The sequence below is a fragment of the Adelges cooleyi genome, unplaced genomic scaffold (genome assembly GCF_023614345.1).
Source record: "Adelges cooleyi isolate 19-005CV unplaced genomic scaffold, UGA_ACOO_1.1 ACOO_flye_CR_arks_rails_tigmint_CR_PRNA_574, whole genome shotgun sequence".
NCBI lineage: Eukaryota > Metazoa > Arthropoda > Insecta > Hemiptera > Adelgidae > Adelges > Adelges cooleyi.
In genome coordinates, this window is record NW_026096268.1 from 7,557,872 (window position 1) to 7,580,705 (window position 22,834).

The 22,834-nt window shown below is 34.6% G+C and overlaps 1 protein-coding gene across 1 annotated transcript; it reads left to right on the plus strand.

Moving 5' to 3' along the window:
• The first annotated feature begins 1,410 nt into the window (after positions 1 to 1,410).
• Positions 1,411 to 22,377, plus strand: LOC126842899 (CD63 antigen-like). The gene is made up of 5 exons (XM_050580117.1): positions 1,411 to 1,672; positions 19,660 to 19,860; positions 20,196 to 20,366; positions 20,802 to 21,014; positions 21,660 to 22,377. The coding sequence occupies exons 1-5, from the start codon at positions 1,613 to 1,615 to the stop codon at positions 21,732 to 21,734; spliced, it is 720 nt and encodes a 239-aa protein (XP_050436074.1). The 5' UTR covers positions 1,411 to 1,612; the 3' UTR covers positions 21,735 to 22,377.
• Positions 22,378 to 22,834: the final 457 nt, after the last annotated feature.

The window sequence follows — 22,834 nt, forward strand, 5'->3', positions numbered from 1 at the left end:
GCAGTTATCAAACTTATGTACAAATGCAGTAGCCACAAAGATCCATGTGCCTTACTTTTAAACTGTACAGTGAAGCTATCTGATGTTTTATAACGTAACTGTAATTGGTTAAATTACCGGCGTTCAGTGTTATTGGCAAATTATAAGGAGGGACAATTAAAATCAGAGTTAACTTCATGTGTGTCAATCCACTATACAGGTATGCACATTTCAAATCATGATTAAGACTATCTTCTGTAATAAGATCTTCTCTGTGATATTGGTATCCGGTATCTAATGATTGTACCGTTGAGCACATAAGCAGCATCAAACCCAAGACAATTTTCTTCAGTAGTTCAGAACAAACCATATTTCTGTCTTCAGGTCAATTTACTCGGTTAAACAAATTTGAGAGACGTTACACAAAATGTCACCACTTTATAATTTGAATTTTTTAGTTCTTTATGTCAGGTTTTTTTTATAAAAACAATTAACGAATTGTTACTGCACTTAAATCAAACGATAACAATATACTATTTTGTTCAATGTAACTGAGCGATTTGACAATTTACAATAAGCGTTCGTGTTGTAGTAGCATACTTTAATAAAACAATTGCTTATTTTATATTTGTTCTGACCATATTTTTATTCAACAATATAAGGATTTTATGTTTGGCGAAGTTTAAACACAGGTATTTTTGTTTATTTTTTTTTTGTTTTCTTAAGCCAAAACAAATTTTATACCATTGCGTTTTTTGTTTTATTTGACTATTTTTGTTTATTTGTAATTTTCATGAAAAAGGTATCAGGTATTTAAGTTAAAGGGCCGTAGTTTTACTAAGCCGTAGGTGTGTAGTTTTACTCGAAAACAACTTATTCTACTTCAATCATACTGTTCCTAAGAATACTCTGATTTAAGTTTAAAAAAAAAAAACCATGAATTCTTCAAAAAATTTTCAAGGCATCGATCGTCACAAAATTAAAATATTATTTTTAGTTAATTAATTATTTCAGTTTAATATTTTATATTTTTAGTATTCCTCCATATTTTTTTAAAAAGAAATTAGCGCTTTATTTAAAGATTTTCTGTTCGAATTTCATGCAAGAACGCATGATCTGGTTTTAGATAATTATTCTAAAGGCGTCCGGAGGAGTGTCACTCGATTTTAATAAGAATACTTTCCAAGCAAGCTCGAGGTATTTTATTCGATAGCTTAAAAATGATTGTTAATGTACCTAGTTTACTTATGCAAAGCCCAGTGTGCGGCGACAGTTGGGCGTGTAGTATTAGTCACAATAATTTAATACTATAATATCAAGTACACAGTATTATTATACTTAAAAAGCAGGCCGGCAGATAGAGCGGCCGCTTTGTGTCGTTTCCCACGATAAAGTACCGCGGCCCCTGGTGGATTTGATTTCTGTTGCGACCTGCGTTGACGATCAACAGTTGTTGTTTACCAGTGTGTTAGTGCAGTTCACAGAACCGGTCGTTAAGTTCTTCATTTATTTCATAATTAAATAATAATACTTTTATTGTTGTTTGTGCGCATACAAAAAGTGTAGCATATATTTTTTTTTTGTTTGTTAATTGTTTGTGAGCAAGACCAAAGAGAAACGAAAATCCTCCAAAATGGGATTTGGAACGACAACCGTTAAATACCTGCTGTTCTTTTTCAATTTCATTTTCGCCGTGAGTACAAAATATAATGCATTATACTGTATACAAGTAGTCCCTTGAACCCAAACTTTGCTCGGGTTTGTGATGTCAACTCTGAACAGAAACGCTTTACAGCGAACAACAATGGTTCAAGGTAACTGCTAGCTTTGCTTAATCGTAAACAACAAATTTTGTTGAAGTGTTTGTGATTTAAAACGACTGACTACAATGATTGAAACGCCAAGGTTTATATCGTTTTTAATATTATAAAAAACAAATATATATATATATATCACACATAAGTATAAAAAGTCTTCCTAGTAAAAAGCAAATACATTTGATACAGTTGATTGGTTATCAACGCACATACGCACACGTTTTTAATGGTTCAGCAGTCAACGCGGAATATTATTTAATTGAATGACAATTTATTTTGTCAAATTTTATACTTCATTGCTTGTTGTCCGTTAAGTTCTGTTGTGTACACTGTTTTATTCCCGACCATAACCGATCTCTGTCGGGGTAACGCGTTTCCAGATCCGTTAAACCACATCAGCCGAGGGGCTCACGGCTGCTCCCTCGTTGTCCAAAACTCTAAACCCTCAAATCCCTTAAAAAACTGTTAAAGGCACGCGCCAGTAATGCCTTAGCATAATACAGCACAACATCAGCTGTGCCTGCAAGCACTACAACCTAATCTATATATTTATTTCAACAATTATCCTGTACAACTAACACATATCCTAAGAACAAAGTACTAAAGCCCTTTTTATGTGTCTCCAGCGAAGTATCCACTCTGAGCTCAACATACCAACGATAACAGCTAACCAAGCCGAACTAAGTTACCTGCTAGTTCACGGTAAACTTCTAAACCATACACTTCCCACTTCCACAAATACCGGAAGCCCCGTCGTCCGAGGCGAAACTCGAGCAGAGATCTTCTAAACGAATTAAACTAAATTTTATAAATTCATTATCTAAAAATAATACCTTTGGGCAACTGTATCTTCTATCAAAATTTTCAAAAATAATTTCTACATAGTTCTATCAAAGCATAATATACTTAATATTCTAGATGTAACGGATTGTACTTAGGTTATAACCCATACACTAAACGTAATACTTTCGGTTTTCCAGTGTAGACTTTACACCCGGCTAGTTTCTTTTGTGGTGTTTACATAATATTATTGTTGGTTTAATAGCGTTTCTTTTTGTTTTTTTACTTCAAATCGTTCAGAGTAGTTTTTTTCAGCTTAGAGGCTTTGACCGTGTGGATCGATTCCGTAAACAGCATGTGTGTATAACACAATATCGTGTGCGGTCTGATCGAACAACGGGCAATAGTAGTGTTTGGTTTGTGTTTGGTTTGAATAAAATAACATGCCCGCCGGAAACCAAACAGAACTATCGCTTGGCTTTTGTGTAAAAAATAGTCGAACGTTTGATTGTATAAACTTTTATATAGAACAGAAAACAAGCAAAGGCGACCGATTGAAACGTTCCCAAAAAGGTCGTCAACTGTAATAATAACCGTGTTATGGTTATGATTTATACTCGACTTGTTGCCTTGTGATTTAACCTAAAGGGACACGGTTTCTTATATTATATTTTTTTTATCATGACATCTATTACTTTTTTATGACAGCATCTGTGATGAAAATTTAATTGTTATAATGTGTCACCCGTACCAACGCGGTACGACACAACTGGAAAAGTGTGCAGCAATTAAAAAATAACATGAAAAAAAGACCATTAAACAAATATTGTTTTTATATTTAAAAAAAATTGTGCAATATTTACCTATATACGAGCACACTTACGTGTCTCTATCTAAGAAAGCCATTTCAAACAATCAAATCTCAACTATCTTCTATTAACAGAAGTTGTTGTTGTATTAATGTAACGATTTTGTCAGTGAAATTTCCGTTTTACTTGTGATTTAAAAATGAATTGCCCGTGCACATATTAAACAAAACATGACCAATACATAATAATATGGTGTGTATATAAGAAGAGGCTTTAATTAGACCATATATAGATGCTTTATACTAGGCAAATAATGAAACATAATAAAATCCTTTAGTTGCTCTTGTCATTTCTGGTCTGCCCATTAAGTATACCAATTGGCATTGATAATAATTGACTCAATAAAAAATACAATATATACAATGCTGCAAACCGAGCTTGAACGAAACGACTTGTGTTTGTTCTCTTTAACCGTTATAATAGGGACTTCATAAAGGGTTGGTCGAAGAAAGTTATACTCGTAAAAATTATTTTAAGGACAATATAAGTCAACTCAAACGATGCGATGCACTCTGTTTGGACTACGGTTACTTTCTTTTTATTGTTTTTTTTATAACTACATGAAAACCTACGATCCAGGGGTAGGTGAACATTTTTGTGGTGGGTGATGGGATGAGATAGGAAAACCATCCGCCAACGCAAAGACGACACGAACAAAGCGCTTTATATTAAATAATATCGCCGTGAATACATAATAATAGTCTAAGCGGTTACGTGGTCGTGCCCAAGTCTTACAGTGTGTGTGTGATGCTTCAGCACAAGCAGACCTCCGTCAAGACAATAATAATAATATAATAATATGATATTCGGCCGAGAAACCGGCGTGTGTGTCTATTGAACGAGCCGTGCTCCGCAATTGGTGTTTCCGGCGGTGCTATCCCCAAAGTTAAAGGCGTATAAGTCTCCACACTCATCATAAAAAACAATTATCTTGGACGTATTTTATTTTTGACAACACCACGACGCCCGTTGGCAAAAACGACTTAACCTCGTTGAAAATAACAAAATAAAAACACATTTAATCCAAGTTCCAATTTCGTTCGAACTTCACTGTCTAATATCTACCAAGACAATAATATGTTGGTTCCAGTAGCTTAATATAATATTTAATATTGAAAACTGGTATAAATTAGTAAACACATGAGCCGACAAGGGCTGTCGTTGGAGTTGTGTATTAGAGTTTAGGATCTATGTTGGGTTAATATAACTAAAAAACAATCTAGATAAGATGTTAGACTATTAATTTAAATTGTATCTAGATAAAGACGAATACAATTCTAAGATAAATATATGAACATATATACCATTTTTATGAATACAAATTGAAAAATTCGCTAATTAAAAACATTAACTAATAGAATTGACAAAACGCTTATAAAGAAAAGACTTAACAAATATTATAATATAACAACGTCATATTACATGAAAAAATTAAAAACGTACTAACACATTTATTTAACATTTAAGTACCTAATTTAAATAAACGAAGATGTTGTTGTTACTCCCGCGTGACACAACATGTAAACAAGATAAAATAAGATTATAGTTAAACATTCGTATAATAGATAATTCCCAACGTTGACAAACAGCTTAAGAATTTTTCTGATCAACCAATGCGCGCCAGCAAATATAATATCTCCCTAACCTTAAACAATACTCAAAGCTGGTCAACTAAAACGTGTTCCTGAAATGTTCGAAAGTCTAAGTACGGTTTTATTGATCTGAATTTATTATACAATCGGCCGGCACGATTTTTACCGTTAGCTCTGAGTATATTTTAATTGAAGAACAAAAAATTAACTGTCTGTGAATTTATTACCTACACAGCAGCTGTAGCAGTGTTTCTATTTGCTTTTGGACCGACAAAGCCAAATATCGATACATAATATGCCGTTTCACTCTGCTTGATCGTGTCCGGCCGCGACGGGCGGTTGCATTTCCATTTGGCATTTACTCGGCAAATGTTTAAAAAATAATTTTTCACCGCCGGTATAGTAATAATAATTATTATAATTTTTTATTATTTCCACGGCGGTACGTACACGTACGTTTTTTAAATACAACAATTTACAATCCCGTCTCGAGATTCAGTGGTCAGAGATAGCCAACGCCATCTCCTTTCTCTATACTCTGCCGGGAACTTTCCAAAACCAGTTTTATTTTCCATTTAGATTTTCGTTATTATACCCCCCCCCCTCCCGCCGCGCCGTTTTGCTGAATTCCGTAAAGGGCGGTCAACTTTCTTCGACCGTTTTTGCCGGCGTGAAAACAGCCAGTAAATCATTATTTTAATATTATGTTTTACATCTTCCGCCGTTATTACCGTTTTTTATATCCGAATATTATTATGACTTCAAAACAATTCAACGATGATTCGCAAACTCACCTCGTTTCGCCGGCACTAAGCGTCAGAATATAGTTTGTCAAAAGAGCAAAGACCCGTTTTTTTCTTCGTCTTAAACATATATTTTAACGACCCGAAACTAATTTCGACGCGTTCAATCGCCATGCCAATCCGGAACGTACCCACTTTATATTTCCCCGTTAACTACAACACTATAATATTGCTATTATCGTCAAAGAACTGTGTTTTCTTAGTTTTGTCGCCAACGCGCTACGGCGTATAGATAACAGACACGATGATGTTCGGTCGACCTAGTCAGGTGATGTAGGAGTACAGGTACTGCAAATGTGCACCGTGTCAACGGCTGCAGCTATTTAGGTACACCGCCGTTATCCATTTATAGATTACACGGCGATGATGCGACTTGCCACAACAATGGACACTCTTATCTGGATGCCGCCAAGATACCGCACAGCTATAGTAATTCGTCCTGTAAGATTTCGTGATAATATTTCGTTGAAAAACAATATAGTGATTAATAATAATAATAATAATTATCCGGATATTATAAACGAATAATGTTCAATACATTATTTTCTAAACGGTTAACTGAGATATTTTTTAACTGCCGCGAGGGCAACAGATTGATAACCTTATATATTATGAACCGTTTATTTATGAAACGTGACAAATCACAATTTTTTGGAAAATTACTTTTTTCAATAAGTATGTTCTGTGCATGGATCGTTTACTTTTGAAAGGAGTCAAATGAGTCGTGTGATAGTTTATTTTATTGTGGCAATTCAAACAGTTACAACAAAAGTCCCTATTAATGATTTATACATTTTTATAAACATTTGTTTTAAAGTCATAAGAAAACATGTTGGTAAAGTAGTTTTGGTTAACATCACTCTATTGCACACAATGCCGTTAGTAATTTTATTAATGAAAAGAGTTGAGGTAACTCATTTGATTATGAAAAGAGTCTAAATTCGTTTAAAGTCTAACATCTTCTAAGTTATTGACTGGACCATAGTTAACCAATCGCCCGGTATTGAGGTGATGCGCCAAATGTAATTTTGTTTTAGTTCACAGTTAGATTTCTCTAAAATAAACTCACATACCTTACCTAACAATGATATCTGAATATCAGAAAGGAACGTTACATTAACAGGAATCGAGTGTACCGTACTCGCGCCTCTACGCGTTAACACAAATGTTGATGTATCATATAAGATAGCGCGTTTCGCTTTTCGAATGCTCGGCTGATGGTAATTATTATTATCGTTATGTGACGACGAGGAAGTCCCGGAAAGAGATTAACGAGAGCATGTTAAAACAACATAATATATCTATGCAACGGTGGCTTCGAACCGAATTCGGTATGGTGAATCTTCCTTATGCAACGTGCGCCCTTGTGTAATCTGTATTGCAGTTGTGGAATATATTTTTTTTTTTTTGCATATCATTTAGATGAAAAAAACCAACAGTGAATTATTATTGGTAGGAAGCAACACGTAAAACCGGTGAGTGGTTGTCTGTAATATACGGTTAACGCGATCAGATCCTTTCACTGCAATAATTATTGTCTAAAATCACTACACCGATGTGCTGCCAAACCGTTTCTCCCAAATATCTTATACGCCGCCAAATGCTTCACACAGTTTCGTCGGCCTGTTTCGCGGGAATCGCATTTCATTTTTCTATTCGTGTCAATCGAGAGAGTAAAACACAAAAGTGAAAGCTCTCGTGATCGCAACCAGTTGACCGTTCTAATAGGTTTGGAATTGCACGGTCAAGGTGTATATTCTCTAAGCAGGTCCTTCAGTTCTAGTGCGATTATTGTAAGGCGCTTTGTCGAGTAGGCCACTTGGACCAATAAGCGTTGCCCATCGTCATTTTTTCTCATTTCGCCTTGGTCATCCTGTTTGCAATCTGTATCTGATCTCCTAATCTCTTCCGAACAGTTTGATAATAATTTCTGATTAAAGTGGACACCTCAACCGAGAATCGCATAGCTCTGTCTAAGCTAAGCGTCGAGGAAGGATGAAATTTTTGTGATCAGTACACTAGCGTGGAACTCAAACAATAAGTATGATTTAGTGCACGAACCACAACCATCGTTTTCCCACGATTTTGGGAACACAATACTGAACTCGTGTATTGTTTTCGGTTGATCACCAGACAAGGTCAATGTCCGTTGTTCACCACTTCGGAGCTTATAAAAACTGTCTTATGATAGCGGACTGGACTCAAAACTCGCAATTAGTATACCGCATAACGTATCATGTCCTATATGATTAAACGGTACTTAGGGTTTCGGACCTGTTTTTGTTGTTATGCTCTCAAAACAATCACGAATGCTATGCGCTTGCTTGAGGCGCGTCAAACAATTGCACGTGGATGCGAACAACGCACGAATAAAGTATTCAATTACATTTGCTAGTTCGTTTACATTTTCAAAACGATAGCTAAAAACACAGTTGACCTCGTTGGACGGGAAAAGTTGCTTCTAGTGCTGGCCAGATCCATTCGAATATCCCTAAGTTCATATTTTCCTAAATCATCCAAGCCTCAGTCAATTTTGATTCCAATTCCGATCACCGTCCGTCCGTTTTTTTTAAATAATTGTTTGACATTCAATTGTCATGGTAACAAATACGGTGCGACAACAAGGTGTAACCCCTCGTATGTCCAATGTAAAAAAAAATAATGACATTCCGAACAGCCTACTATATATATACAACAAACGGTAGGCATTTGTTGCGTTCCAGAAAGGTGAACGAACTTTAAAAAAAAAAAAACCTAAAAACAACACAACACCCCGATGCCACCGAAGTGTATCCGTCGCAGGACTGTCGAACCGAAGGGTTAAAAGTGACAAGTACAACAGCTCTCGTGTATAGTGTACAAGTTGATATGCTTACACGCCACGTCGTTGCAGACCTATCAAATAGGTATAGTTATTGTGATTGTGACGGACAGGAATGAAACGCACCTCGTTCTTCCCATTTCCGTTTTAATGGCGCTATTTCCCATCACGCGGGTTCCGGCCATTTTACGGTTCCACGTGCTCGTGACTTGTGTTTACATCGGACACAAACAATAATATTATTACAGAGTTCATAACCCGTTCACTGCGGATAGACTTCAAGTCGGTGTGTGTGTGTATATTAACATCGTAAGTAAATCAACATGCGGGCAACGCGGTAGTAGTAGCCCGGCAAAAGAACCGCCGAAAAACATTACCCGCTGCGTACTTAAGGAACTGCAGCACAGTGCATAACAAAACGTGTATTTCTAACCGAAAAGCGTGTACAAGCGGCCTATTTACAATACACAACACGGTTCTTCTTTCGATGGGCGACGGCACCTTTAGAACATGATAATATTATTATTGTCGTTGGGTTTTTTTTTTTTTAGCCGGACTCTGTCGAACAAATTACAAAGCAATCCACTGAATTGTTTAGAACATACACACACACATATATTATATTATATTATGTCCTGCGGGTATTCGTCCGGAATCGTAATGAACCGCACGCGAGTCGTCGACCGCCTTGTTTTTTAAGCTCTTACTTTTTTTTTGTAAATTTCCACCGCAAACGCGTTTTGTGTTCGATCTCACTTTTGGTAAACCCACAACGGTGTAATGTGTTGTGGGCGTGAACGAGCATAATATGGTTTTCATCATTGTATCATATTATTTTACTCTTAAATGAAATTCCGTTAAGTTAGGCTAGATATAAGATTAGGTTATTTCACTCCAACGGCCGGGTCGCGTTTTATCTCACAGATACACAAGACACACGGTATATTAATATTTATATAAATACCTAATTTTATAAAAAAAATATGTTCAATTGCTAATGGTTCAATTAGTGCACATGTGCTGTTCAAGTTTTGTGTACTTATCCACTCCAATACTTAAAGTTAATTACAGGTAAATAAAATGTTTACCGTGTGGCTGCCACAGATACTAGGCGACTGAGTGTTAAGATAACTGCTATTAAACATTGAAAAACATCATAAAACGTTTGTAATTCCAAGACAGAGCCACCGTGAAAGGTTCGTGTCACATAGCTTTCGGGTCGAACTGTTTACGAAGCATGTATTTCGATTATGATAATAGGCGTTAAACCGACTGGATGTAAGCCGCCGTGCACAATTAAATTTGTCACGTGTCGCCGAGGTAACTTTTCAGGAACTTGAACACATAATCGATTAGTCTTTTGCGTTTGACGTTTTCGACAATATCTGCAGACACGCAATATGTTGTTTAATGTTTAATATACATTTTTTTAATTGAAATTCCCATAAAAAATCAATAATTCCACTTCTTTTGTCGAACCTGTCGTGCGGTCACAAAAGCAACAGCTGTGATAAACATGTCCTCTTCCTTATAAATGACCGGAAACGCAGCTATACTTGCCGTTGCTAAACCGTACTTACTCTACACAATGTAGTGCTTATCGTTGGCTTCCTGGTTTCTAATTTTATTTGGAGCGCCACCGCCGCCAGTGTGGATTAAGTTCAGACGCTTTTTTCGTTTGTGCCACTACTCTATTTCGTATATTTTACCATTACAACAAAAGTACATTTAAATGATTAATGGCACAACAACTGACGGAAAATAACATGCATTGAATGACTAACGTGCTCGGTTTTATTTTTTGTCACGTCTTCGCGTTGAACGAAGCAAACCTATATAATAGGTAGGTACAAATTATATTCGGTCCGTTAGACCTGAAAATAACAATATTGTATATTATTGTGAGTCGTCGGAGAAATCCTGAAAGAAAAAAATACCATTTCAAACCATAACTCACAAAATACAAAAAAAAAATAAACGTTTGATAATAATATGCCACGCTCGTGTTTTAATAATAGTGTTTTGCTATTGTCCTATAAGTCAATGTTGAATAGATTGCGAAACGATTGGTTAAAAACTTATAATAATTAATAAAAGCATAAGAATGCATAAAATATACATTTTATGTGTGTGTGTTGTTTTCTATCCGATAGAAGTGCAATTAGGTGTATATGTCAAGAGTTTAAGGTTCAAGTGTAAACAACAAATGGGTACATAATAATGTATAAAGACTTGATAATGTTAAGTTATTATTCGCAACATAAATCACCATCGACTTTTAATATTGTAATGATTATTTTGTTTGCACTCGAAAGACAAGAGCTGTTTAGAGAGTGGCAAGTACGAGCGACCACTGCTAACTTTTGGAGCTAGTCAAGTCAAGTCAAGTGGATTGATGGCTACATAAAATTAATGTTTTTTTATGTTTTTTTACGTTCAAGTCTGTGCCATGTGATTGGACGGAACGAAGCCGATGTAATTTTCGCATTGTCTGTCGTTCTGATTTCCAACCGATTAATCGTTATGCCTAAATAACGGTAACTGTGTTTCCATCTTTCCTATTATATTATGTAGCCGGTTGCAGCCGCCATTATCAGCGGAGACGGTGTTTTAGTTTTTTTTTTATAATTAACTTTTAGACGCACTGCTCTGCTACCGGAATTTTATAATATCCTATCTCGCGGTATTCCACGATGAGCGTAACTGTGTAAATATATGACTAATTGTCTCGATATTGTTTTGGAACTGTAACAAAACAGTACACGAACAACACCTATATTATATTGTCAGTGTTTTACACTTCCATCCGCTTCTTCTGCCGTCTGCCGACGAGCCACTATAACTCTACAATAACATCCGTTTACTGCCTCCTTTTAAACACTACTGAGGCAATCTGTTCCAACTGAAAAGGAAATGCCCTTAGCTAATTTGGTAATCAATTTGTAATAGTACACTGAAATACAAAATCTCATGATTAATTAATTGCGAAACGGGCCTAGATTAGTTTTTAATCGTTTATAACTTCAATACATCAGTAGTTCTAAGTTTTTCCAACTTTTCCCAATTCGAAATCTCAAATTCTCAAACTTATTTTTAAAAAAAAGGGACTTATATTGTAATAAACGTTAAACATTGAACGTGTAATCCATTTTTGTACTTTAATGTACCTAGTCTTTAATGTTTCTAATATAATGTACGCCTTAGGGTGTTCTACATTTAGCAATATCGGACTGCCTGTATAATATATTTTTACCTTCAAACCGTACATAATTTATTGTAATTATAAAAAAAAAATAGTAAGTATAAACAGCGACTATTCTATTACTGATAGCATTTACCGTTCTTAATTATTGTATGCTACCCTCGCGAGTCCCCCGAAATTTACAGATAGGCCTGATCGCCATATTTGAAGGTTATTTTGAATTGAACGTTCTACTTGTATTACACAGTAAGGTTACTATTTAACCGACTACGCTAATATAGCTTGTTATTAGTATACACTTGATATAATATTATTGTTATATCACGGTTTTTAATTGCGAGTTCATGACGTGTCATAGATTATAATATATATATATATTGATTTAACTTACTATGATTGTGCAGTTATTTATTTTAGTATTAAAAATATTGCAATTTAATATTCTATCATCTTGTCAGCCGTCAACGGTAATCAGACCAAAGGCATTAGGCGTAGACAATTATTATTTTGTTTTGCGACCTACACCGAACAACATAATGCTATTACTATGTAAAGCGTGTACCGGATTGTTCTAGTGTACCACATATGATGCAACACGCTTGTTGAAACTTCAAAAGTAATACTATTATCTATGAATATCTTAAGGTTTTCTTTTTGTGCGTGTGTGTGATGGGGGTTTGTGATAATATGTATTGTGTATTTTACAAAAATGTAAATAATATGCAATTGTACAAAAATACTATTATGACGTCACGTCTATACCTACAATGTATTCTATTAGTTTTTGAAGTTTAAACAAATAAGTGTCGGCTCATGGCAATAGCGTTTAGTTTAATACAATCATGGCTTTTGAGAGAGAGAGAGAACATGTATTATTAGTGTTATTGTAGTAATGACTAATATTATTTATGGGGCAGGCGATCAACAAAATTTTTGTGTTATCTCTTGTGCTCATGGCGAGGTACAAAGACAGTACAATATGTACTATCTTTGCAGCCAAGTGTTTTCATAGATATTTTTATCTTCGAGTTGTTCATAATATAATAGTTTATTCGACTACGGAAAATATGACTTTTCGATCGAAATCGGTTTTTTTTTTACCTTTATTTGCTTAAAGAGATATACAAATGGTTGTTACTTTGAAACAAACATAATTCAATACTAATAAGTGATAACAACAAACGCTAGAGCAATATACAATAATAATAATATGTAGTCACACTTTTGTGGCGTCCAAATATTAAGAGTTCACGTTGTCGTTTTATTAGTATCGGTCGTTAAATACGATATAAGCATTATAAAGTAGGATTCAACCTTGTATATAATAGACAATTAAACTGAATGCGACTTACAATAGCAGTTATGGCCGTCTTATGTTTGTCTTGTCGTATTACTCGTTTTTTATCCTATTTAGTAAATAACATAATAATATTATAATACATGTTGTTGATTCATCATGTTCCTACGGGTGTGCCTCTAAAGGTGGTTTTAAAACGGTTAAACAGCAGCGATTTTGAAACAAGGAAAATTGTATTCCAAATAAAGCTTCTCAGACCTGAGTGAACAGTTGTTGTACAGTTTGGTATATAATTTTGCTTATGGCTACTAACCCTCAGATTAGTTTGTTCCAGCTGCTCCTCATGCCTCCCTGTTGCACCTTGATTCTTCTTCTTCATCTCCCTCAATAATTGTCTTTGTTGAACATTTATGTCTTAACCCGTGTCCTATCAACTTCTCACATCTGGATTTAATACTTTGTCAAAATTGTCGTTTTTCTTTCATCCAGTCTAATAGTAATTCTTTCAGCCCACGATATCCTAACCCACCAAACTAAGCCACACTCTATATTATATTAAGCTCTTTAGCCAACCCTACAAGTTATATTAATTTTACTGAGGCCATTCTCTGTTTTACTGGTATTTTCTATTTTTTTTTTTTATAAAACATTATTGTTTTCCCACATAATAGCTATTGAGCCCTCTAAGGGCGTTCCGGGGTTGTTTTGTTGTTTTCGACTGTCCATCAAAGTCGAGGCCGTACTACATGGTGGGTTGATCGGATAACGATTATCGTACAATATTTTTACGATGATACCAATTATTTGTATATTATACTGCATTAGGTCACGTTACACTTTCGCGCGGTCGGAGAACGCCACATTAATTATGCAAAATAGGTAACAAATGGTTGTAACTTGTAACCCATCATTATAGCAAAATAATATACAGTGTCATAGTATATTATGACGTATGCTATGTTTAATATTTATTAAAATAATCGATAAAGTATAATATATTGTGTGCGCAGAGGCACAACAAGTCAGAACAAATAGAATATTTTTCTTTTTTCAACAGTACTGTGAATACAAATTTTCGTTTTGAAAACAAATCTATCCACATAATTCCCGTTGCATTGGCCGAGATCAAGAGTGGGCTTGGGATTCGAAAAACGGGTCTTTAAATTGTAGTATTTTTTCACAAAATAAAAAACCTAAAGCAGCCGTTATCAGCGAGACACGTCACGGGGACAAACACATGTTTGCGGTGTGTAAGTGTGTTACGGCCGTATGTGTTTACTCAAGCTATGTAATGTAAGCAGAACTCGACAATTTTTTTTTTCCTAACCGCTTTGGCTTAGAATTTTGTTTTACTACTAACGACTATTTAAAAACCTCCCTTATTCGAATGTCGGTACATATTTATTTTTATTTCATCGGGCTTAGGAAAATTAAGTAAAAGTAGAGAGAAAAAAAATCAAAAAATCAGCGCAGTAGCGTTTGTTTTAATTTTGTTTGATGGACACAAAAAAACAACCGACTTGTACTTTAAATTCACACTGTAGTTTTAATTATAAAACAAATTTGTTTGACCTTGTAGGGTATTATTACCCTAAAAGGCCAGAATTTATTTATTCAGGAGTAATGTATGGGCAATATTTCAATCACATGTGGATAAACACTACTGTGACGGTGTGTGATGGTAGTAAACGGATCAAGGTTAGGTTAGGTCAAGCAATATTTCATCATAGGTAATAAAAACACGGATAGGACATTTCCAATTGATGCCACTGCGTTTTTGCAGTCCTGAACTGATAAGAAACTGAGGCCGTTTGTTCACAGTATTGCATATTATTATCTTATTAAGATTATAAATAAAATTCGGCAGTGATTTTTTAGCATAATATTTTCAACGCAAATACGCTGTTCACATTGTCAGTTGCTGGTTTTTTTTTTCTTCACATTGATTTATTTTTAACGGCACAAAAACGGCAACAGCGGTAAATCGATGATTTTAATTACCGTTGTAGGCAACACGGCCATAATTAAAAGTCATTTTCTGCGGGCGTTTGGAAATAACAATTAGCCGACCCGTCGGTTGCATAAAATAGTTTTATTTGTACAAGCGATTTTACGGTTTTTTTTTTGTTGTTTTCTTCGTCAAACACGAATCAGATTAATCCCCGACGGATTAAAAAAAAAAACAAATATAATGAAATTAATTGCCGTCGGTAGAACGCAAATGATCAAATGGTGTCTATATAAATTAGTGTACATGTCGACACCGAGTGTTTAATTGACACGGGACACGGCACGTTCACATTGTTTTTCCATCGTCGGTCGTCATAGTAAAATAATTATAATATTGTATAATAATCATTCATAGCGACAACAGCAAAAATACCACGTTATGGGCTGTGGATTTTTATCAAATAAAAATAGAAAATAAAATAACCCATAAAAAGATGGGCTATTAAGAAAATGTCCACCACTAGCCTCGTAGGTTGCCATATTATGACTACTGACCAGTTACTGATTTTTTCCAGTTGATTTATCAAATATATAATATGACAAGTGTTATCACCACTAAACCTTAACATTTTTACTTTCCATGAAATTATACACAACATGGTTGCATCCTCGTAGGTCTGGACAAATTTCTATCCGTGAGCGGATTTCATATATCTTCTATTTATCTTTGGGAATTGTATTAATTCATAGTATTATTATAAAATTATAAATTAATGTATACACACCGCATCAAACGCGTTTCTGTGAGCCGCCCAGTTATTTTTTTTCAGTCACGCGATTAAATTACTTAAAAAAAATCATAATCGAAAACGCGGCGTTATTAGTCATAGCTTTTAATAAAATTATAGATATCAGATAATAATAATTGGCCAGCACAAAAGTATCATGATATCTACACCCTTTTATATCGTTTAAAGCAAGTCATTGCCGTTTGTTTTGTGGGGTGCCCATCCTCTGACAGACACTATTGTTCTAATGCCGTTAGCCCGTTTTACGGATCTATTAAATATATTACACGGTTGTTGTGCGCGCTTTTAGCTAATAATATTATAATAGAGTTACCTCGCTGTTGTTGCCTGAAGGGGTTTTCAAAATCCATACATCATTTTACTGTTTTTGCTAATAACTATTTTACACAACTATTAATTTCCACGGCGAGCAGCCAATATGGCTGTTGTTGTCGGTCGGTCCAATCCCATTACGGTAATTAAATGCAAGATTTCCGGTTAAACAATAAAGCAAAAGCCACAAGAAAATCTTTGATTAATCGAATGTGTACAAATAATATTATTGTGCACGAGTGGAAAGCTTTTAGACCTGTACAATGCTTTCACGAAGAGTATTCTACTTGGTTGTATCTTATAATACAGCAATAACAATTCAAGAAAACACTGGTTTTTATCTAATATTTACCAATAAACCAAACCAGTTAACAGTTCGACTCCCACCCCTGTGCTAAGTACCAAACCTAACTCGATATGATATTATGCATAAAGGACATTTTACTACACTATTGAATACATAATTTTTTACCGTGCTCTAGGCTATCTTAGCATTGAACAAGACGTCGTTATCCTTGTTTTTAACTATACAATCTATTCAAAACGACAAGAAGTTGTTTATAAAAAAAGTTAAGACAGATTTTAACTATAAAAATCAAGACTACGTTTTGTTTGTGCACAATGTGAAAACCATTTGTTTTCTTATTGTATTTAGGCACGTTTATACCGTATAATAATATTATGTATCTGTTTAGCTTAGAGTTTGTAATCGAATTCATTGTGTTTGAGGTTTGTCCAAACACATTTTTTTTTTTTTGCCATAAAAGTCCTTGCTCGTGTCCCTCTTATCTTGTGGTGGTCCTCGAGAATACTCTCTTCCGAGCCATACCGGGACGAGACACCGATTGGTTTCGGTACAGATTTTTTTTGTTCCAGGCTTACCAACACACGTTTACTGAGGGTCTTCGGATATCGATTTAAAGAATTCCTTCACAATTCCGATCTCCGTTTTTTACCGATTCGGCCAATTATTTTTTTAAAATTACTTTTTTTTTCCATACCCCGTGTGGTCGACGGAGGAACAGTAGTGTTTTTTTCTACCTTTGTGCAAGATTAGTCGAGCTCGGCGATGAGTAACCGCTCCTCGTGTATACATAATTAACGCCTGACAATCGTCGACACTACCGGCCGGTTCACAGAACCGTGACCGCCCCTCGCACCCGGCTCGTATCATCTTCACGGTGCACTCGGTCCGGATGTTTTTGACAATAATAATACAGCCGAAAAAGCCGGTACAGTGATAAAATCACTTTCAAATAACGCTTGGTCGATGCCAACCTATGGGTAGTAAGGATCCAGCAGAGAAATGAGGTCCAGTGTGCACAGACTCCTCACTTTCAGTGCGCTAATAATTCCTGTGTATACTTTTTCACTCTTAATAACTCTTATCCATCTCAAAGTACCGACTAGATAAAAATTGTGATCTACAGAGTTGAAGCAATTGGTCCAGCGGTTCAAAAGTTATTGTGCGTACAGACACAAAAAAAAATGAATAAATAAATGGTTTAATGGTCTTAAACTGATACCACACTTTACACCATGTGCTTAGTACTACATGCGATTTTTCCTATCTTTTCTTTCATTGTTCTATTCTCTCTTCTGTCAGAAAAATGCTTTTTAAATTTCTCTCCTTTATGAGTATTAACAAACCCAACCTATCATACCATATCCTCAACTCCCGTTCTGTTCCCATCGCAACACCCATCATTGCATTTACATTAGGCGCTGGATTTTCTATTTAATTAACATTATTAATTATAAGTGATAATTATACATATTATGCTTGTTGTATTTATTCATATTTTAAGTCGATTCAAACGTAATACTCTATGAACTACAGATGAGTCATAACAGTGTTAAATAAAAAAAAAACATCCTACACGCGAATGATGACTTACCTAATAATAATAATAATAATAAAAAACCGTATTTATAAATACATTATGACAAAATTGTTCCACTCTACTTGAAGGCGTCAGACGATATTCGAAGGTCCAGTTTTCGAGTATCGAATGTCACACTATACGTTTGTATAGTACCTACATATTTTAATGTTATAGTGATATATGTAATATTATTATTATTACCGTATCGAATATAGTTGTTATGACCATCGTCGGATTGATCGACGGCATTGAGAGCATAACCTTGCCGGACTGAGTTTACCCGTAATACACTAGTGAAAATAGTGTTTTTCTTTCTATAAAATCTGTTTGAGACGTTCCCTCGTTAGACGGCAACTACTGTCGGTACCCTCTTAAGCATAAAAAACCTTCTAGACTCTTAGAGCCTCTCCGGAGTGTTCGGTATAATACTATACCCAATATAGTACATAATCGGAGTGTAAATATATGAAAAAAAATAGTGCTACCAACGTCATAATTGAAAAAATACTGTAGAAATTAAAAAACCAACGTCCATTATGGGGGACACCCTTTGCTATCGAAAACGGTTGAAAGTCAATTGTTTGTTTTACAGCCTAACCGTTTGCCTTAGATCAAAGTGTCCAATCATTACGGTTCGTCGAATAATTGATTTTAATTGATCAGCCAGCGGTGGACCTTACCCATACAATCTTATTGTGTACGGTTAAACATCCCAATGATGATAATAATAATAATTATATAGCGAACACTGTGTCGTCTTCGGAACCATGAATTTCAGCTACATTTATAACTATACAGAGTCATTTGATCGTGAACCACTAAATATGTCAACGGGTTTAATAAGAAATTTGATTTTTTCCCCATAGTGTTTACAATTAATACTATACTCCGCCTTTCCTCCTGCTCTAAACTTAAAACTTCAATAACTTCAAAAATAGTTATCCAAAACTGGTTATGGATCTGTCAAAATTTTTAGTACATTATACACAATTTAAACTATTTTTTTCACGCTAGCGCTATTCGTGTGTTGTTTGTATTTATTTTTTGGTAATTTATCTTTCCTCGAGCCAAAATCAAAAGAGTTTTCAAAAAATATAATCGTATGTTAGGTAGTGTTGGACATTTTTATAAGGCCTAAATTAGCTAAGGGTATGACCAAACCGGATTAAACTACATAAAAAACAAACTAATCAACACTCGTATCTGCAATGGTTTTTTAGTGTTACCAATGATTTCGATGACTCAACGGTTAATCGGTATTTCTGGCGAAAAAACAAATGATGAGTACTGACTGATTTAGAGTATATGCGTTTCGAGACAAGTGAATTAATTAGGCCAAGATAAATCATCACAGAGTGTTCTCGGTACCCGCAGCTGAGTGTATTATTTTTGTGCAAGCTCTTAAGTATGAATTGTAAGAGTCATAGCACGTACATACTAAAATCAGTTCATTCATACACTTTATTAATTCAATTTTCGATCAATTGTATATAATATAATATATATTTTGTTTATAACAAACGACATGTGTTGTGGTTTCAGCTGTCCGGTTTGGCGTTTCTGGCCTACGGTCTGATCATCAGATATTATTCGTCCAAGACGGATAACCTGGCAAACCAAGCAGCCGGCGATTCTGCCGGATTGGTCGCTTTGGCTTTAATCATCATTGGCAGCGCCGTGTTTGTCATATCGTTCTTCGGGTGTTGCGGAGCCATCAGGGAGAGTCATTGCATGGTCACCGTCGTGAGTATAATAACTTATGGAAAATTATAAAAAAAAAACCGCCTAATATATAATATGTCATAACGCATGCACCTCGCGGTTAGGACCAAACAAATGGGTTTGCCCGTGTGCACCGATTTGAATCGACAGCGGAATCACAGTGTAGTGAAACCGAGTATTTTTTATTTTTTGGTCTCGTTGAGTAACTATACAAACAAACAAATAATATTTGTACAAAAAACCAACAAGATTTCCAGATAAATTAGATAAACCTACCTAAAACCGGGATAAATAGGCATTTTTTTGTTGCTATCGCCGTTAATACGTTTTAACTCCGACACTTTTGTTTTGCCCAGTACGCCATGTTCCTGTTGACTTTGTTCCTCGTCGAGTTGGCAATCGTGGTTTATCTGTACATCAACCAAGGTAAACTGGAAGAGATCACCCGGTCATCGATGACGTCCATATTCAACAGCTACTCGACCAAGAACGAATCGAAAGCCTTTGTTGACGAAATGCAAGCCGATGTAAGTATATTATAATATTTAACTATACTATACTAGTTTCTTAAAGATAATAAGATTATAAAGAGACGGACTAATACAACATAATAGCTTGTATACTATAGTGAAGTAAACAGGAGGACTAAGACCAGTGTGACCACACAAAAGAAAAAATGCCTTCGTGTCAACCGATTGGTCCGCTTTTCTTAAAATATTATTATTGTTTTATTTTCTTTCAAGATATCATTGATATCTCAACACCTCGGTATTTTTTGAATGATATTTTTGTTCTTCTACTTAGAAATAGGCATTTAGCTAGGCAGACTGACTTAAGTCCTTCTGTTTGCGTCACATTAAAACCATTATGGCCACTCCTCCTAAAATATATGAAAAATAAATACAACGACAATACGGTTTAATTATTGTGCACGGTTAATGACATTAACAATTATTGTACAGTTCCATTGTTGTGGCGTGGACAGCCCGAGTGACTGGACAACCCAAGGAATCCCGGCTCTGCCACACTCCTGTTGCCGGGAAGACGGAGGACAGGGCACGACTTGCTCAAAGACTCAAGCTTGGCAGGACGGATGCATGTCGAAGACCATTGAAGTGGCCAAGAGGGAAGGATCCAAGTTGTTTAAATTCGTGTTGGGAATAGCCGGTGGTGAAGTGAGTAACGAATATTTTGTCTAACTGCCAAAAGATTGTATTCTTTTAATTTTTAATTAAACATCTACTGCGAGACAGTTTAATTATTCCTGTTGTGGAATACATAAAAAAAAAAACAATTTTAATACACAGTTATTGCTTATTACATTAACATTTTGCCGATTAGATAGGTCAGATTCTTTTATGGTTAATTTCGTTATTAACTCTTCCGGGTAGTGAATTTTAAGTAAATTAAAAAAAAAATTACAACGAAAACACATAAAACTAGATTCGAAACAATAATAATGCGGTAATTTCCAAATGGAACATTTTATTGGCTTTTATATTGTTTAATGGCTCGGTTGAACCTAACCTGACATGTGCTACAGATAAACTGGGAAACAAGTATTTTTTTTTTTTTGCTTTTATTTCCAAACACACCCATCTTCCTACAATTTTAATTTATCGGATAAAATTCAGATAAAGCATCGTATGTGTACATATTCTATCTCAGATTAATTTTGAAGAAGCTGACTAACCCAATTATTGACACAGACATTTAAAATATGTATATTTTTTATCTAAAACTATTCAAAAACATATTTTATTTGTATTGTTTTTCAATCGACCGTTTCTGTTTAACTATATTATTGGTTTTTTTTTCAGTTGGTCGGTATCATATTTGCTCTGTGTTTGGCGAGTAGCATAAAGAACGAGGAACGCAGACAAGGCTATGCTTAAGTATTCGCTGGAATCATAGTTTTCTGTCACATTTCATTCACGTCCCAAACGTTAATAATAATAATAATAATATTATTAAGTACACAAGACTATACCCGTTTCTCTGTTTTGGTTTTCTCCTACACATAAGTCTACAACGATACACAATCGCCGGACAATTTCACAAATACATTTTATATCATTATTTGTTTGTATAATTTATAGAAATGATAATTATTTATATTTATAGTGTATAAGTTAACGATAATCGTGTTGTGTGTACAATACAGGCATTTAGTTGAGTGTTTTTCTTTTTATATAAAAAAATTCTAGCACTAAAAATTCTAGTGTTGGCAAGTTGAATATAATATTTTATAAGTATATAACGTTACAATTTATTATTATTATTTTATATATTTCTATATTAAATTATTATCATTATTATTGTACAGATAGAAAACAACAACACTGAACTAGTATAAATTCATTATTTTGTTGTTAAATCTAATGATAATATAAGTTATGTACAATTCGCACGTGTCCTCGTCCGTTTGTTGGCGACCGTGTAGCTTTTATTTTTGTTTTTGTCACTTAATTTTAAAGCTTTAAGTTTGTTTAGCTTGATTTAAAAATAAAAAAAATCTATAACCTTATATAGTTATAATTTGACTGTTTTTATTTAGTTTGTACTAGCGTTTGAGTATCTAACATTTATTAGAAATCTTACAACGAAAACCGTTATAATGACATCATGTATAATATCAACATTATAATTTATAATAATAGATGAACCATTTATTGTGGTTTTCTTTTGTGAACGTAAAGCTCTAACAGATGTCTAGAATTATTGCATATTTCACTGTTATCTCCAGTGATGATTCCAAACAAATATTATTATGATTGTTTATTTAATTACAACAAATACTGTATAATTTAGATTGGATATGTATTCATATCCAAATTATAAAAAAAAAACATGATCAAATATTATCCAGTACCTATAATATTAAGTGGAGTTTTCATCGACTTTAGCGCCACCACCTAGGCGACCTCCCAGCATTTGTATTAACAATATTTGTCACCATACTTGTAATAGTGGATACACTATTATATTAATATTG

Coding starts and splice junctions, on each gene's coding strand:
- LOC126842899 (XM_050580117.1), top strand. CDS start 1,613: ATGGGATTTGGAACGACAACCGTTAAATACCTGCTGTTCTTTTTCAAT. Junction 20,367..20,801: donor TTGACGAAATGCAAGCCGAT/GTAAGTATATTA, acceptor ATTATTGTACAG/TTCCATTGTTGTGGCGTGGA. Junction 21,015..21,659: donor TGGGAATAGCCGGTGGTGAA/GTGAGTAACGAA, acceptor TTTTTTTTTCAG/TTGGTCGGTATCATATTTGC.